Genomic DNA, 19,534 nt, shown 5'->3' with positions numbered 1-19,534 from the left:
ATAAAAGATTCACTTTTTCGATTTCATCCACCATTTTCACAACCAAGTAAAGAAGACTATGAACAACAATTTTTGCAGCCACACGTGCACAACCCTCATCCATTTTGGAAGGGTAAGTTAAGGTATGATATTTTCTAACTTTTAACCATTAAATTCCTTGAAAAGTTAGAATAATAATTTTTGGAAAAACTTCACTTCCTTTTCCCTTCCTTTCCCCATTTCACATAATTGCTCAAACCATCTATTTAAGGGGAAGGATACATTTACATACATACTTTGTCACATTCATATAACATCCACATTCATATATCACAACCCCACTTAACCCCACTTACCTTCAAAATATATTCACTATTACATGAGCATACAAATGGCTTTGACAAAAGTATTTAAAAGTTAATTGGATGCCAACACAATCATGGTTGTTACACAAGAACCAACCATGACGCATTCCAACAAAAATACTCTGCCACTATTACATGAGCATACAAATGGCTTTGACAAAAGTATTTAAAAGTTAATTGGATGCTAACACAATCATGGTTGTTACACAAGAACCAACCATGACGCATTCCAACAAAAATACTCTGCCACTATTACATGAGCATACAAATGGCTTTGACAAAAGTATTTAAAAGTTAATTGGATGCCAACACAATCATGGTTGTTACACAAGAACCAACCATGATGCATTCCAACAAAAATACTCTGCAATAAAAATCACATTATCAATATGCAAGGATCATACATTGAATGCAACAAACAAAATATGGTTGAAACACAAGAACCAACCAAGTTGTAGTTCATCAAAATAACGCTTTGCAAAAGTTAAGTAAATGATATCATGCTGAGTTTAAGCTAAAGCTCAAGTACCAAAGAGTAATGTAATAGATTGCATGAGGACATGCAATACCTTCAGTTTGGGGGTATGTTGGGCTTCAAAATAGTCCTTATTTTCACTCCATTATTCACCAATACCTTCACATTTTACCTTCGTGTCACCTCCATTCCACCTCCACATCATTACATTTACCTCATTATTGGGTTATAACTATGCTTTTCCAAAGTTTATTAATTCTTAACATTTTAAAGTGGATTTATGGTTAAACTTTAGAAAATAATATGCTTATACTTATACCTAACAATTAGAATGAGTTTGTTGACATGTGTAGGTACAGAGGAAGCTTCCAGAGCATCTTTATGTGGCCTTGAATGATCAAATTCGAATTTGATAAGATAAGCCTCATGGAAAAGATCATGGAGAAGATCATGGACCTCATGGAGGAGATCATGGAGGATAGGGTTATGTGTCTAGATGGTTGAGAAATGTATGGAACTAAAGAGAGATTAGTGGATCATCATTATGAGTTTGTTATCTCATCCCATTGTATAATAGGAGTACCTCCTCCATTCCAAAGAGAGGACTCTTGGAGCATGTATCCAACTTATGATGGAACAGAATAAAGCTTTATTTTACATAAATTTCCATTTTATAGTTTTAGATATAAGTTTCCTTAATGTAGTATATGGAATAATTTGTCACTTTGTTCTTAAGAGAATTGAGCTCACTCTAAAAGGATGAGAGAAACATTTTATTTCATATTAGATCTTATTTCATTTAATTGCTTAGATGTTTGAGGATTTGTTTGTGATTGATGAATGAGTTTTAAATCTTATCAGCATATGAGGGGATAACCAAGGGTCTAAGTTAGGCTCTCTCTCCATTTGATTTGCATGATAATTGAAATTCATTCTTTTGCTTTTATGTTTCAAGTATCATATGAGGGGATAACCAAGGGTCTAAGTTAGGCTCTCTCTCCATTTGATTTGTATGATAATTGAAATTCATTCTTTTGCTTTTATGTTTCAAGTCATTTCATTTCTTATGCTTATGAATGAATCTTAGTTTAGTTTGGATTAGTATATGAGGGGACAATCAAGAGACTAAGTTAGTCTTTCTCTCTCTTTGAATCTGAACAACAATTAAAGTTCATTCTCTTGTCTTCATTTCAAGTTTTTTGGTTTTATGTAATCAATGATTTCTCTATGATACTATAGGGAAGGACAACCAGGACCTCCTTAATTAGGAGCCTCTTCCCTTGCATATTATATTGAATTGTAGATAATTTAGCTAGACATAGAGTTAGTTGCCTACTCCTGCATATATATTGCTGGCACCGTCACAAGCTTACGAGTTTCCCTGGTTGATAATTTAATGAAAGCAATTTAAGCAAATAAATTTCCCAACATGGCCTGCTCCCTGCATTCACTAGACACTTGACTACTTCAGAAACATTGCTTGTTGACAAGTAGTACATGCAGATGGCTTGTTCGAAGGCAAGTAGTACATGAAAATGGCTCGCACATGGCTCGTTGAGTAGTACATGCAGATGCCTCGTAGATGGATCGCTCACAGGTAGTACATGTGGTGTGGCCTAACACCTGTAAGAAAAAACATACATATATATTACCAACATACATATATATTACCAAACCATAACACCATAATATTGGCAAACTAAAACTAAATATTTAATGCTAATCAACTAATGCTGACATTAGTTTAGATATGAAAAATATTTCAATAATTTGGAAGGAAAAAATGAATATAACATAAAGTCATAGCCTCCCTGCCTCGGGAAGAGGCCAAATAAGATGGTGAAAACAAATTTCACTATGTGCAGCCTAAAAGATTTAGTTATTCGTGACACTAACCAGGTCAAATTAATGTTTAGCTCAACCATTCCAATTACAATAGTCCCAACCAACCGACACGACAAGGACTAATAAAATGATATAACATTAAAGAAATTACACTATAGTGTACTATATATGTTTTGTAATATGAATATTCCAAAGATATTAAAACTTTAATATAGGATAAATATATTACAACTTTGGTATGGTATAAATATTTTGTAATATGAATATTTTAGAGATGTTAAAATTTTTAAAGAATAAAATGTAGATAGTATTATATAAATAGGTAGAATATATAAAAAATTATATAATTCCAACAATAATAAGTAAATTGTTAAAAATGAAAGTATTTTTAAGATAGCTAAGAGGATTACTTTACTTCTTAATAGGAGGACAATGTGTAATTAGGTCCATGCTCAATGTGGGTTGACACATATCCTTCTCAAAAATAAAAATAAAATATTCTCTAAGTAGAAAAGCAATACAAACTATAATAAAATAACAAAAGTAAATATGCTATATATATTTAGTAAGTTGTCTATATAAGGAAATATAATTTCATATCAACTTTAAAATGAGGTAAAAGTAATTAAAACTAAAAAAATGTGAGTAAGATGTTTAAACCTTATACTTTTCAAAGATATTTAAATATGAGATATAAATAAACTATTTGAAGATCTTTGTTAACTAATCGATATCAACTTCATACATATCTATATATAAAAAAATGTTAAAATAAAATATTTTAATGTTGTATATAATAAAATATTCAATGTCCAAAGAAAAAAATGTAATTGAAAGACAAAAAATAAAATAAAAAATATCAAGTACTTTTTAAAAAGAACAGGGATATGTGTAATTCATTCAATTTTTAATATACAATTAGTATGTGACATAAAAAAATTCATAGTAAGAAAATAAGTCAATGCATGTATCAATAAGATATTATAATATGTAGGATTAACTAATATTAACATATACTTAAAAATATATTGATAATAATAAAACCATTTTAATGTGCGCAATATAATCTATAGAGCATTAAAAACTACCATTTAAACAATGAAAAATTATTAGAGAGAGAGAGAGAGAACCACTACACATTCATTGGGATTTATTGTGGGATGAGAGGGATGCATTTTTTTTTCAAATTTTGCGCTCTAAATGAAATTTGATCGCTCTCGACTCATGTTAGATTCGTACTTAAGATGGATCTGTACGTTCTACATCCCCGTAGGAGGCTATGTGTAATTCTGTTGGTGCTTAAAGTGGAGTTGACAAATGCCCCTCTAAAAATAAAAATAAAATATTATCTAAATAGAAAAGCAATGTCAACTATAATAAAAAAACAAAAACAATTATGCTGTGTGTTTAGCAAGTTGTCCATATGAGGAAATGTAATTTCATATCAACTTTAAAATGATCCCCCTCAAAGGGCTATGTGTAATTATGTTCGTGCTTAAAGTGAAGTTGACACATATCCCTCTAAAAATAAAAATAAAATATTATCTAAATAGAAAAGCAATGTCAACTATAATAAAAAAACAAAAACAATTATGCTATGTGTGTTTAGAAAGTTGTCCATATGAGGAAATGTAATTTCATATCAACATTAAAATGAGGTAAAGTAATTTGAAGTAAAAAAATGAGTGAATAAGATGTCTAAATCTTATAGTTTTCAAAACTATTTAAATATGAGATTTAAATAAACTGTTTGAAGATCTATGTTAACTATATCTATATATAGAAAAAATATTAAAAGAAAATATTTTAATGTTATGTATAATAAAATATTCAATGTCCAAAGAAAAAAAGTAATATAAAGATAAAAAATAAAATAAAAAATATCAAGTACTTCCTAATAAAAATAATAAGAGAGATATGTGTAATTCATTCAATTTCAATACGTCATTAGTATGTGGCGTTTATAAATATTTACGGTAACAAAAAAATTCAATACTGGTATTAATAATAGTAAAACCATTTTAATGTAAGTAATGTACACTATATAGCCTCAAAAAATACAATTTAAATAATGAAAAAATACTATATATATATATATATAGAGAGAGAGAGAGAGAGAGAGAGAGAGAGAGAGAGAGATTCCTTGGGATCTATTATGGGCTGAGAGGGATGCAATTTTTTCAAAATTTTCACTCTAAAAGAAGTTTGCACATCCCTCTCATTTAACCAAGAGGCTCATTCTACATCCTAGTATGAGGGGCTATAATTTTGTTCATTTTGTTCATGCTCAACTTGGAGTTCACACATGTCCTCTTAAAATAAAAATAAAATATTCTATAAATAAAAAAGCAATGTCGACTATAATAAAACACAAAAATAAATATTGTTGTTGGGGATTTCCTGATTAGGACTGTGTAGGAGGCATAAAAAATGCTACACAATTCTAATTCGGAACAACAATTTGAATAATTGTGGAAGTCTACAAATACTCAAAAATAAATATGTTATATGTGTTTAATAATTTTTCCATATGAGGAAATATATTTCCACATCAACTTTAAAATAAACTGAAGTAATTAGAAGTAAAAAAAATAGTGTGACTAAGATGTTTAAACCTTATCCTTTTCAAAAATATTTAGACATGACATTTAAATAAACAATTTGAAGATCTAGGTTAACTAATTTATATAGATATCAACTTCATATATAACTATATATAGAAAAAATGTTAAAAGAAAATATTTTAATGTTGTATATAATAAAATATTCAATTTGCAAAGTAAAAGTAATTGAAAGTTAAAAAATAAACTATAAAATATAAGTACTTCTTAATAAGAATAATAAGATGGACACATGTAATTCATTTAATTTTAATATACAATAAGTATGTGACATTTTTTTTTGTAAATTAAAATACTTAATATTACTTCAAGAAACAAAGTTACATCATAAACAACATGACGTCCAAAGGGAGGAAAGACATCTCGACCTCTGACATCGTATGGAGATTGTATATACTGATACTAGATAATAAACATAAACTCCATTCTCATTACAGGCCAGGGAAAAACCATAATCACTAAAGAGTTTGAAGCAAGAGTAGAGAACAAAAACGGGTGCTTGAACCTCAGGCCTGACATCGCCATCACATAAGAATACATAGATAAATGAACCACATGCCACAATAGGAGATCCATCAGATAGCAAGGAGAAAACACCAACAACTAGCAGGAGGAACCACCGCCCACACCATCCCAAGCATTCACCCTTTGTCCCAAAAGCTTCATGCGAATCTCTAAGCATCTTACTTTTAATGCCTAAGAGAAAAAATACATCTTTAAAGCTTGATACTTGAAACCAAAATCAAGACTTAGAAACACACAATTGCGATGCAAATAAGTTGTCATCATCCGTAGATAAGAACATCACCACACGACCTCTCACAGACCAAATAAAAAAAATCAGGAGAGACCCATAATTTACCCACCACATCCCACACACACTATTCATTTTCAGAGGAGGAAATGTTGGCCGAAACCCAAGCATTAGAGCTAGGGGTCCATCTTCTCTCCCCCTTTTGAATCACAAGCTATGTGGCTCTCCACACACATCAAGTGAGTCTCAATTTTGTTCACACAAAATCTCAAGCTCCTCAACATTCTCTTCACGTCCTCAAAATAAGCAAAGATATTATATCTTTCCACCTGCTTGTCTCTTAGAACCAACCCCATAAGCATTTTCATTTGCCAATGGAGCACTACTGAGTTCAAATACTACTTGCGTCTTCCCCTGGTGTACCTAGGGTCTAACACCCATCCTAACATTTCTTCCAATGATTTTGAGTTTGAGAAAGATTGACTCTCTTTTCCTGCATTAATATCAAGCTCACGAATCTCCTGACGAGTCTCATGTAGAATAACAATAAAATAAGTCGTCACATAGTCATGGGAAAGGAGCTTTGCACCACACTGACTTGAATGATTTCTATCACCACCTCCCTTCCTACTCTTCCCCCTTTGCCTTGGCGACATCGTAGATCCACAAGAGGGTTCTTCAATTTCCTTGCAAGGGTTGACTCTACCTGTAAAAAGACATAAATACCGACTCAACCCTACCTCGGAAAAACCCTGCTACCAGTAAATAATTATGTCACAAAAAACTAGACAAATGACCTGACTTTGGATGAAGACCTGCCAGGTAGGGGAGGTTGACAACACTTCTTCACCCAGAGACTCAACCCCCTTTACCATTGAGTACACCGGACTACACCCTAGGACCAAGAAACTTCCGCATCCAAAAGCCCACAAACCATTAACAAAACCTAGCCCACAACAAATGGCTAGCTTCGCTATTAACGACACCTAGACCACCCTTTGATTTAAAAAGCAACTTCTTACTCCCATGAGAAGAGACAAACCCAACACTTGATGCTAAATCAAATTCATAGACCCATGAAAAACCCCAGCCCCCAGGAAACAAACTACATCCAACAACTTAGATGTTTAGCCCAGAAAACCTACGCTCCCATAATTACTAAACAAGAAATTCAAATATAAGCAAGACGAAGCCAACAAGAACACACATGACTTACCAACTCCAAACACAAGAAACAATCTCCAATTGAAAGCAATCATCCCCTTGCAAGGCTGCACCAAACCAAAGATACTCTCAACTAGCATCCAAATTAGAGTGGCTCGAGGAAATTCTTGATCTCTTATAAACCACACCAATAACTGCCTCTTTTCTAGAAACTCACCACCAACAAATCCCACAATTTGATTACATGATGACACCGAGGGACTCACCTCTCCCCCAAACCAACTTACACAAATGACTCTGTCACCCATCCCAAACATCACATAGCTCCTCCATCAACTGGAGGGCTGCAGGCTCATGCATGTGAGATGCTAGGTGCATCCTTTCTTCATCAATGTGCAATTACTCAATCAAGGTTGGTGGGCACATTGCCTCAAACCCTACTCCTTCCAACATAACACCCCTATCATGGGAATTAGTATGTGACATTTAAAAATATTCATATTAACAAAAAAATCAATGCAGGTTTTCAATAAAATATTTTAATGTGCAAGATTAACTAATATTGTCGTATACTTAAAAATATATTTATGATATTAAAACCATTTTAATGTGCACAATGTACTCTATATAGCATTGAAAAATACAATTTAAATAATGAAAAATTACACACACACACACACATAGAGAGAGAGAACCATTACAGATTCATTGGGATCTATCATGGGACAAGAGGGATACATTTGATTCATTGGGATCTATCATGGGACAAGAGGGATACATTTTTTTTGTTTCAAAATTTTCACTCTAAAAGAATTTTGCACCTAAAGAAATTTGATCCTTCTCAACTCATGTTAAATCCATACTTAAGATGGATCTATACTGGTTTTACAACCCAATAATAAGGGTGATGTGTAATTTTGTCCAGGATTAACTTGGAGCTGACACATGTCCCATTTAAATTAAAAGTAAAATATTCTTTAAATTAAACAACAATGTCCTCTATAAGCAAAATAAAAAATAAATATACATATTTGGTTAGTTTTACTTAAAAGTATTATAAAAAGTAGTCCCCCCTCTAACTATGCTTGCTTTATTGGTTGTTGATGTTACAACCCAATAGAAAGAAGACATGGTAAACATATTTTACTCTCACTCTCAATTAAAAGAAGATATGGTAAACATATTTTACTCTCACTCTCAATTATAAATACAATATTTCTATATCCATATGAAATAAGATAATTTAATTTTATATAGCTTTTTACTTCTTTTTTTTCTTCAGTGAAGACACTTTCATTAATTCTTCAAAAATGTACAAGATATAGTCTAGAGCCCCTCTACTCTCCCAACTTCACTTCGGCTGGATTTGTTAGTCAGAAAAGTATTGCAAAACATAGAAGATATTGCCATTTTTTACACGAACCCCAAAGGCAGAAGAGCCATATAGCCCAAAACACATGCATAACCAAAAAAAACCAATAGATAACATTTCAAGGGAGAGGATTTCTATATCCATATGAAATAAGATAATTTTATATAACTTTTTACTTACTTACTTCCTTTTTTCTTTTTTCTTTTTTTTGGTGAAGACACTTTCATTAATTCTTCAAAAATGTACAAGATATAGTCTAGAGCCCCTCTACTCTCCCAACTTCACTTCGGCTGGATTTGTTAGTAAGAAAAGTACTGCAAAAACATAGAATATATTGCCATTTTTTACACGAACCCCAAAGGCAGAAGAGCCATATAACCCAAAACACATGCATAACCAAAAAAAAAAACAGTACATAACATGTCAAGGGAAAGGATTCGGTGCATGAGCAACACTCGGGTCCACAAGATGGCCATGGCCTTCATGAATATGGAAATTGATATGAGTAAGCCATGCCTCGATCTTGTCAAACCGCTCATTGGTTCTACACCGGCTACATTGCACAGATGCTATGCGCTCCAAAATTCCCCGTTGACTGTATTGGACATCATTTATGTAGGCAATAGTCTCATTTATGTCGTCATACCTCTATTGGCGGATGACATCAATAATGATTAAGATATCACACAACTGTTCTACTATGAAGGCCAATGTAGATGATTGCTCCACATGACCCAATGACTCGGCATGGATGTGAGAAACCTCACCCTCCATGTTCGCCCCTCCCACCAGATCTTCATTCAAAGCCTCATATAACTTTTAAAATTATTTTAAAGTAATTAAAAAAATAAATAAAATTGATATTATTTATATTTTCATATTTCAATTGGATATGTAAATAAACATTTTAATATCTTTGTTAACTAATTTATTTTAATATCAACTTTAGAAAAACCATAAACATATATGTATATATATGAATTACAACAAAATATTTCAATGTGCAAAAGGAAGAAGTAATTGAAAGTAAAAAGACTGAAAGTAATATTGAAATGTATTGAAAAAAATATTAAAAAAAAACTTTAATGTGGAGAACATAATCCATAAATAAAATATCTTAATGCTCATGTTAATTATATTAATTCAATGTCAACCATTAACATATTATATACGGGTTTAATTAAATTTTTGTTGTCATAGCATTTCAAGTATCAATATTTTACATTTTGACCCTTTTATTGAGGGTTAATTTTGAATGGAGCAAATATTTAATGGAATTGCATATTTAACTCCATAAATATAGAGAAATATCTTAACCATCATCTATCAAGTCCAGAGAAAGATGCAATATTTGGAGGTACAATTCTTTAAGTTTTACATTATAGAAAAAGTCGTTGCACCTTAAAAATTTTGATCCTCTTTACTCTTGCTAAATCCCTAATTAAAATTGATATAAACTGTTATTTATAAAAATGCAATTTATAATTTAAAATAGCTACTTAATTGAAGAAAAATTATTTAAAACAAAACAATTTCACATTGCAGAGTGTCTTATCCATATTTGGAGCCAATAGAACCTTTCAAAAATTGAAATAACAACACATTATTTATACAAATATGCGAAATGTATGTATAAGTTCTTGTTATAAGAATACATGTTTTTCTGAAAAGTTATAAATTTAAATTAAAGAGATATGTTTAGCTGTTATTTATTTATTATTATTTCTTTTGCTTAAAAAATTGAAAATTTATAAAAAAAAATTAACATTATGAAATTAAATTTATTATTTTTAAATAAAATTTAAATTTATTATCTCAAATATTATTGGTTGAAATATTTTACTTTTTATTATATAATAATAACAAAAATTAACTTCAATATATTACATTATTAATTATTATTATATCACCTACGATATTTTTATTATTTATTAAAAATAAATTAATTAACATTTAATGTGAAATGAGAGGCAATATTAAAAATGCATGCCTGGCAAATAAAAATGACAAGGGCTAACGAGCCTGCCATAGGGCATTAAATGCCTGCTCAGCTGCAAGCTCGTTAGCCATATCTAACACGCGGGCACGGTGACTTTCCGAACACTCCATCCCCACCTCGTGTTATATGGCTAACGAGCTTGCAGCTGAACGGACATTTAATACCCTATGGCAAACTCGTTAGCCCTTGCCAACAAAAATCAAACCATTAGAGCTGAGGTGGATAAAACTTAGGCTACACGTTATTTCGTGGCAGTGCAGGGGGATCTCTACGAGGTTTGATGTGTACGAACATCATCAAATTGTATACATTAAAATAATTTAAAGTCAATTGGGTGGAGTGCCAGAATAATCTGACTTTTCATTCTTTCAATCGAGTAAGAGTTTCTTTTGCTTGCATGCATGGAAACTTTGGAATTTTAAGTACTTTTTGGGAGGGAAAATTGGAGTAATTAGGAATTTTAATTAAATAATTTATTTTATACATACTGTAAAAACTTATTATAATTTAGAAAATTAATAATGGGTAGTAAGAGGATACATATTACGACAAAAAACTGTAATAGTTAAATAAAATTAGTTTTATATATAATTATATATCAAAATATATTTTTAAATAAAAAAAAATTATTTTTATAGTATACAATTTATATTTTATAGATTTATTTATAAATATATAAATCTGGTATATATTAAATAAAATGATGAAAACCATTTTTATAGTATAAGGTTTATATAAAATATAGATTCTATTATCAAAGTGTAAATTTTATAAATATTAATTTAGATTTATTTTAATTTTTAGTTATCTACACAACTCAAATTTTTGGAAGTGTAAATATATTTTCGAATTTAAATTTTGATTAAAAATTTACAAAGAGATTTGATGTCTCTCAACCCTCAACTACATTTGGGGTGTAATTATTATAATGTTCTTTCCATATTAAACAATTCATATTTGTATTTTTCATATTTCATTCTTAAAATTTTATTGATTACTTTTAATTACAATAAATATAACACCAATAAAAATGAAAACATTTTGACTTCATTTTTTTATCTAAATAACCTAGAATCCCATGATTATTGAAAATAAAAATTTGAAAACTTAATTCAATCATGCTATTGTGCTCTTTTACATGACTAATTGTTTACTATTAGATTCCCATGGAAATGATATCTAACAATATTCTAGCCTTCCATGTTAATAAAAATGAAGAAATATTTCCCATATGATCATGCTATACCAAACAATTTATTTTTATTTTTTTAGAGGGAAAATCAACATATGGCCGAAGCCCGCAGATAATTACATATGGCCAAAGCCCGCAGATAATTACATATGGCCGAAGCCAGCAGATGAGCAGAATTACGGCATAGCCGTCACAAATACACCATAGCGCGGGGCCTCAACCACCGCCACAGGAATCGATCCTGGCTGGGGGGAGTGAAAGCCATATACATATATAAAAAAATCTATATTTATTATTATTATTTTTAATATATATATATATATATATATACACACACACACACACATTAACGTGACAACATCTCCTATATTAAGTTGTAAAACAAATCTACAATTAAAATAATTAAAACCAAAATATATTTCCTTAAAAATATAGTTTTCAACACATACTCTTATATATAAAATACTTAACCATTGATTTCAAAGTTAAATTAATTTTTTTCTCACCCATAAAGAAGATAATGTATTCTTGCTTAAGCAAGTATTTGACAACTAAAACTAATTGACAAACTTTGCATTGAATTGAATATGTCATGTTTATTTGCAAAAAAAAAAAGAATTTTGGAGTGTTTTCCAATATTAAATTGTAAAATAAAATTAGAGATAAAATAATTTGGTTTAAATATTATTTCATAATAAAATTAACCACTGCTTAAGTGAGGCATCCCCACTCACTATGGCCTTATGAGTGGGGACTTTGGTTCCCCAAGGTTCTTGGTTTAAGTCTTCCTTGGGTTAATAATGTAATCATATGTAAATATTATATCCACCTACAAAAAGATAAACTCTTTATTAATAAAATCTTATTGTAACTATTATATTTTATTAAGTGTTTTTTATTAAATTATAAGTTGTTGTGTTGTGCATATTTTATTATACACTTTCCTAATGTCACTACAATAGAGTGCTCATAAATCTTATTGTAACTATTATATTTTATTATTCTCTAACAAATTAAACATTAATAATGCCTGTATGCTAGTAGAGAATTGAGGCACTCACGTCCAAAGTGGACCATTAGTCCAATAAAAAATTGTGAGTCAAGGTAAAAGTCATAAGCAAATGAAGAATTATAAAATAAATGTTATTTTTTTATTAATATATTAAAATTTTCATCAATGCATAAAAAATAATGAGTATGTTAGACAATAACCAAAAATAGAAAAATTAGATTGATATTAAAATAAAGGTTGCAAGCAAACCCTGTGTAAAGCATAACGTAGATACAAATGAACAATAACATTAAAATTCATTTATTAACTGTTTCATCAATGTGAAATACATCATCTATGTGGGATTACATCAATATAAAACCTTAAGATAATAACAAAAAAAACACATTAGTGTAATCCAACTTTGAACAAATTTTATAATTTACCAATTGCATAACTTGTTCCAAAACCATTCCTTCAAAAAAAAATTCAAATTGAATGTAAAATTCTTTAACCTGTGAGTAAAAACTCTACATGGTGGATAAATATTGTCCATGAAAAACCCAAATTTAATAGTGAAATTATAGTTCATGACTTATTTTGATCATCAAATGACAATTAATTTTTATTAAACATAACCTGTAAAAAAATACTCTTTAAAATTATATAATAATATTCTTAAATATTTATTTTTAATTTTATCTAAATCACACCCATTATAATAAAAATTGCCCACCTAACACCTCAATTGTAATGCCATAGTTGACCAAAACCCTGAGAACTTGACCAAAACCATTACCCAAACCACCACTAAAAAGTAACTCTTTTACATGGCCAAGTCCACAACTACTTATTTGCTCTTTGTATGTTTTTTGAGCAGGTAGCCATGGCGGCCATCGGGAACCGAATTGCTGGATTAGTGCCTGATCCTGAACGCAAACGCGAGACAGGTATGTTGGACCTGCCAGAGAGCTGTATATCTGCCATTTTCTCCTTGACTACGCCGCGCGACATTGGCAGACTGTCAGTTGTCTCCAAGCTCCTCAAATCTGTGTCCTATTCGGACGATCTCTGGAACAAATTCCTTCCTTAAAAATGCCATCAGCTCGTACCCAGGGCTGACCCCCCTGTCCCAGGTTCAAAGCGAGAACTGTGCGCTCGCCTTGGCGATTCAATTCTCATAGATGGGGGCACAAAGGTATTTATATATCAGGGCACTTAAAATTATAAATTTTAACAATTTTTGGTTAGATTTATAAAAATCCTCACTAATTTTTTTCAAAATACAATCGAAATTTTCATAGCTTTCCATGCAAAAAAAACATAATTTTTAAACTACGGCATAATTCATATTGTTTTCCTGCTGGAACAACAACAGATGGCTTGGCTGGAAGGATCCCCAGCGAAATTGGGTTACATGTTATCTGCAAGAGCCTTAACTATCACTTGGGGCGACGACGAACGATATTGGCGTTTTGTTCCTGGAGACGGACACGACTCCAGGTTTGATTATTAATCTTCTTTCTTTTTATTTTTCAAATTGTTAGTCTAAGGGTCTCCTTCTCTGGTTGGTATTGGCGTCACGGTATTCTGTGATGGCTGCTCATGGAGGGAGAGGATTGTTATCTGGTTCAGAAATCATACACAGACAGCTGTTGGCCTTAGAGGATGATGATGGTTTGGAGTTATTGGGGGCTAATTTTGAAGTCAACCCTAGATTGTACTTTCCGAAAACGAGGCCTAGGAATCCTACACTGCTCTGCAGGCATGGAAGGCTGCCTTTTTCTCAAAGCGATCCTTCTAACGTGAGTGGAAGCTGGGTGTGAGTCAATGTTTGCACAATGGCGTCTTTTGCCTTTGGATGAATGTTGTGGTTGGCTGTGGTTGGGGTTTATCTGAATCATGCGGAGATTACTGGATATCTCACTGGGGAGCCTAGGTTTGGGATATCAAACATCAGATGCACAGTGGGTGAGAGAAACTCTGAGAAGGTCTAATGAACGCCACCTTCTACTTAATGTATTGAATACCCTCTTCGTTTAGGGTTTTCCTGCTGATTGCAATTTGCACTTGCAGGGAAGTTGTACAGATTTTGTCTTTGCTTAGCTTTGTGTGGCAGGTTGAAGTCTTTATGTGGACTTGTGATAGCATTGTTAGTTTGGGCCACTTATCCATTTTAGAGTTTTGGAAAAAGTTTGTTTAGGAAGTTTTTAGATTTTACATGTTTCATTTCTCTACACGGAAATTGTTTCTTAACGGTGGGAAACTTGTTCCAGTGGTTTCCGTGCTTCCGGGAACTTTGGAACTGTATGAGAATGTTTCCTTTTTAGCGGGAGCTGCAATGGGAGCTTGGGAAAGTTCTGGGAGTTTTGAAGACTGTTTTTTTGGAGTTCCCGGGTTCCCTGGGGTTGGGGAATACAAAGCATGTAGACAAATATGTTGAACTGCCCACAAAACATGAGCCTTTGTTGAAACCTTCGCAGGTTGAAAGGCCAAAGACGTCCTTAACACGGATATCCTTAATTGAGAAACTAGAGCAATCTCTTGATGGGTTAAGGAAACGTGTGACACCTCAATGTAAGGGCGATATCTGGGATGTCATGTTGATGAGTATTTATTTTGTTGTTTATGTATATGTATTGCAAAAGATTGTGTGCATATTGTATGTGGCAATCAATGCTTAACCATTAGAGTTGCTTTACTTTTTCTCATAAGAATAACTAGAGAAACATAGGTAAAATTGTTCCTTTGTATTTTTAAGGCAGATTGTTTCAAATACTGGTCATAGAACTGATAATGAACTTGACATTTTAATATTTTATATATATAAAAGGGAGAGACTCAGGGAGAGGGACACCCATAGAATATATTTATATATAAGAGAAATTATATATTTAGCTTGGTTTTAATATTTGAATATTTTGATTTAATATTAATTTTGATTATTATATAATTATATATATATTTTTTTTTATATTTTTAAATTTTTTTATTATATAATATTAGTTGTTTCTAAATTTTGGGGAAACTTCTAGCAGTTCCCGACACACACGTACCCAAGTTCCCACGTTCCAAAACTCATGCAACATGACATTTCTCGTTTTATGGTTGATAGTGTTTGTATTTGTTTGAAGCCTTTCTTTTGGTTCTTAATTAACACCAATTCTTTTGAGCATTAATGTGGGGTGGTCAGTGTTTGCTATCTTGGGCCTGTGCAACCAATCTTCTTCCATTTCATAATTCAACCATGTTCTTTGAATTAATGTGGGGTTGTCAGCTTTTGCTATCTTGCGCCTCTGCAACCAATCTTCTTCCACTTCATAATTCAACCATGTTCTTTGAGGTTACTTAACCCTTTTTTTCAGAAATTTAGTTATACTTAGATATTTACAATCAATCTACTTCGACGTCAAAATTCAACCATGTTCTTTGAGATCACTTAACTCTCTATTTAAAAATTCAATCATACTTCCTAATTGGATCTTTCAACTTCTGATGCTTCATGTTCATGCCACAATTTTGTGAGGTCTTTTTGAGTTTCAACTCCGAAGTGTTTATGCATTGGGGTTACTCCCTTCTGGGAGTCTTGTTCTGGTCCTTTACCAACATTCATCCATAAGGCCCGGGCTATCTATTTAGACCTTGTAGCTGAGACCCATTTTTGAATTTTCATATCTTTTCATACTTCCCTAAATTGCACTTATAAGGGGTGTTGGTGCACATACACCATGTGGTTATGTTTACAATGATCTAATAGCTCTGTATATTTGAATCCTTACTTATTGTTGTTGTTTGGTGAACTACAAAATTCCACCATGTTCTTTGAGATCACATAACTCTTTTTTAAAAATTTAGTCATACTTCCTAATTGGATCTTTCAACTTCTGATGCCTCGTGTTCATGCCACAATTTTGTGAGGTCTTTTTGAGTTTCAACTCCCAAGTGTTTATGCATTGGGGTTACTCCCTTCTCGGAGTCTTGTTCTGGTCCTTTGCCAACGTTCATCCATAAGGCACGCGCTATCTATTCAGACCTTGTAGTTGAGATCCATCTTTGAATTTTCACATCTTTTCATACTTCCCTAAATTGCACTTAAGGGGTGTTGGTGCACATACACCATGTGTTTAGGTTTACAATGATCTAATAGCTCTGTATATTGGAATTCTTGGAATTCTTACTTTCTAATAGCTCTGTATATTGGAATTCTTGGAATTCTTACTTATTGTTGTTGTTTGGTGAACTACTAACCACCCATTCTTAATGCTGATTATTCCCAGTTTGCTATAAATAAACGGGCTTGCTCTCAATTTCATAATAGATGCAATGATTCTCTAGTTTCTTATATTGTTTTGAGTCTCTGTTCTTTTTATAAGTCCTGTGTTCTTTGTATGGTGTTCAAGCGAACGCATGATCCTGGTTAGCTCTCCTTGTTTCTAAACAGAGGAAACCCTCAAAGAGATGATACATTGACGTTATGGTTTGTGTCCAGATTCGAGGTGCTTGCGGAATTATCAAGGGTTTGGTGGTTGGAGGTCCATGGTCAAATCGACTGCAGGCTTTTGTCTCCGGATACCAACTACAGAGTGGTGTTTGTCCTTAAATTCACAGAACGTGAGTATGGGTGGGAAATGCCAATTACTTTTTCAATTACAACGCCGGACGGAGAACAGATGGAATTAGAGGAGCGTTTGAGTGAAAGAAGAGGCCAAAACCAGGGTTTAAATAATGGATGGATGGAAGTGGTTGTAGGAGAATTTAGAACAAAACCTGCAGCAGACTCTCCCATCAAATTTTATATGAAAGAAGTGTCATCCTGGACTCCGAAAGGTGGGCTGCTTGTGGATGGCGTGAAGATTGAACCTATGCAGACTTAATTGCATTTATAGTGTATGACAATAAATGACATGGCATAAGGATTGAACCCATCCGGACTTAATTTCATTTATAGTGTATGCAATAAATGACTTGGCATAAGGATTGAAACCATCCAGACTTGATTTCATTTATAGTGTATGCAATAAATGACACGGCATTTATTGTTTTTGATGATTTCATTTATAGTGTATGCAATAAATGACACGGCATTTATTGTTTTTGATGAGTAGCATACTTTATTTTATAAATTGAATGGTATAGATTTATTTAAGTATGGATTTAATATGAGTTCAGAGGGATCAAATTTGTTCATGTGTAATGTGTTATGTTTTATTGTTTAAATTGCATTTTTGAATGTTAAATATAGTATATATAGGACCAAATAAATTTTTTAGCTATAAAAACTTAATTTTTTTCTTCCTATCTATAGATATATATATTAAGTTGATATAAACATAAATTAGTTAACTTAGATATTCAAATAGTTTATTTAAATCTCTTCAAATATTTTTGAAAAGTATAACATTTGATTCACACTTTTTTTTTACTTCTAATTACTTTACAATATATTCATTTTTTTAAAAATTATAATCAACATTATTTTTCTATTTAGAACATAATTTTTAATTTTAACTTTAATTACGCCGTAAGACGTTTCTCTTTGAAATGAACTCCCTCTCCATACCACCTGTCTCACCGTGCATCGTCGATCTTATATGTTATACGATTAAAACAAATTCTACTGTTCGATCTGATATGCGATAGAAATCTGAAAACTGTTTGTAACTGCCCAAACATGAGTATTTCTTGTTCAAAACATTAGCTCTACTAGGCTCCATTCCACTGGTAGGGTTTTCTCGCAGTTAGGTCTCGCTTGGTTTTTCTGACAGCTAGGTCTTGCTACTCTGCTCGGTGTCACTGTGTGCGGTTATGCATCATCCAATCATTTTGTTAGACAATCAGATTAATATGATCCATTGGATTATTATATCAATCACCTGGTGACATATCTGTATTCTTCGATTTTTATGTTCTAATAAGTGAAGGGTTTGCACAACATTCAGAGTTGCAGCCATAGCGTCAAAAAGGATTCTGAAGGAGCTCAAGGATTTGCAGTGGTATCCCCAAACATCTTGCAACTCAGTTATTTTTACACCCATTTCAGATTTTCCCCTTAAATTGATTCTTGGGTTTTCAAGCGAATGTGTGTTTTGTTTTATGCAGCTTTCTGGCACAAAGAATATGTAACTGTTCCAACTTTTTGTATGTATGATGTTCTAGCTTTTTGTATGTGGGTTGCCTTTTTTAAGGGTTCGAAAGTTACCTGCATATGTATGTTGGATGCTTGCTCCCTATTTAATCAGAATTTCAATTGGAATCGCTCCACAATATCGAGAAATGACATTCCAATGGGTGATTTGTCTGGGTAATGTCTAAATTGCAATTATTATAGTTTTCCTTTTCCCTATTTTAGTTTACTCGATATGCATGTACTTTCTGGTTTTGGTTTTTTTCTTTAGGGTGTGTGTTTCTTAATTGCATTGCTAGCTTTTTTTTCGGTAGGATTAAGTTTATGTGTTTTATTTTATTTGTGGGGATTTCAATTTATGGGTTTTATTTTTGTGCTTCTTTCCTTTTTATGGGTGTCAAAAAAGATTCTGAAAGAGCTCAAGGATTTGCAGAAGCATCTTGCGGCGTTGGTATTTTTATACCCATTTCAGATTTGCCCCTTCAAATGATTAGTTTACTCGATATGCATGTACTTTATGGTTTTTGTTTTTGTTTTCGTTTTTTGTTTTGTTTTGTTTTTTTTTTCTCCAGGGTGTGTTTCTTAATTGCATTGCTCGCTTATTTTTGGGTAGGATTAAGTTTATGTGTTTTATTTTATTTGTGGGGATTTCA

General features: G+C 32.0%; 1 protein-coding gene across 1 annotated transcript; it reads left to right on the top strand.

Moving 5' to 3' along the window:
• The first annotated feature begins 13,544 nt into the window (after positions 1 to 13,544).
• LOC149224128 (F-box protein PP2-B11-like) lies at positions 13,545 to 17,682 on the top strand. Its single transcript, XM_089386008.1, has 3 exons — positions 13,545 to 13,955; positions 14,136 to 14,260; positions 17,247 to 17,682. The coding sequence occupies exons 2-3, from the start codon at positions 14,136 to 14,138 to the stop codon at positions 17,629 to 17,631; spliced, it is 510 nt and encodes a 169-aa protein (XP_089242134.1). The 5' UTR covers positions 13,545 to 13,955; the 3' UTR covers positions 17,632 to 17,682.
• The last annotated feature ends 1,852 nt before the right edge of the window (positions 17,683 to 19,534 follow it).

This window comes from Pinus tabuliformis, chromosome Q, assembly GCF_031772625.1.
Source record: "Pinus tabuliformis cultivar Carrire ecotype Pingquan chromosome Q, CPIR1, whole genome shotgun sequence".
In the NCBI taxonomy this organism is placed as follows: Eukaryota; Viridiplantae; Streptophyta; class Pinopsida; order Pinales; family Pinaceae; genus Pinus; species Pinus tabuliformis.
This window is presented reverse-complemented; position numbering and strand designations above follow the sequence as displayed.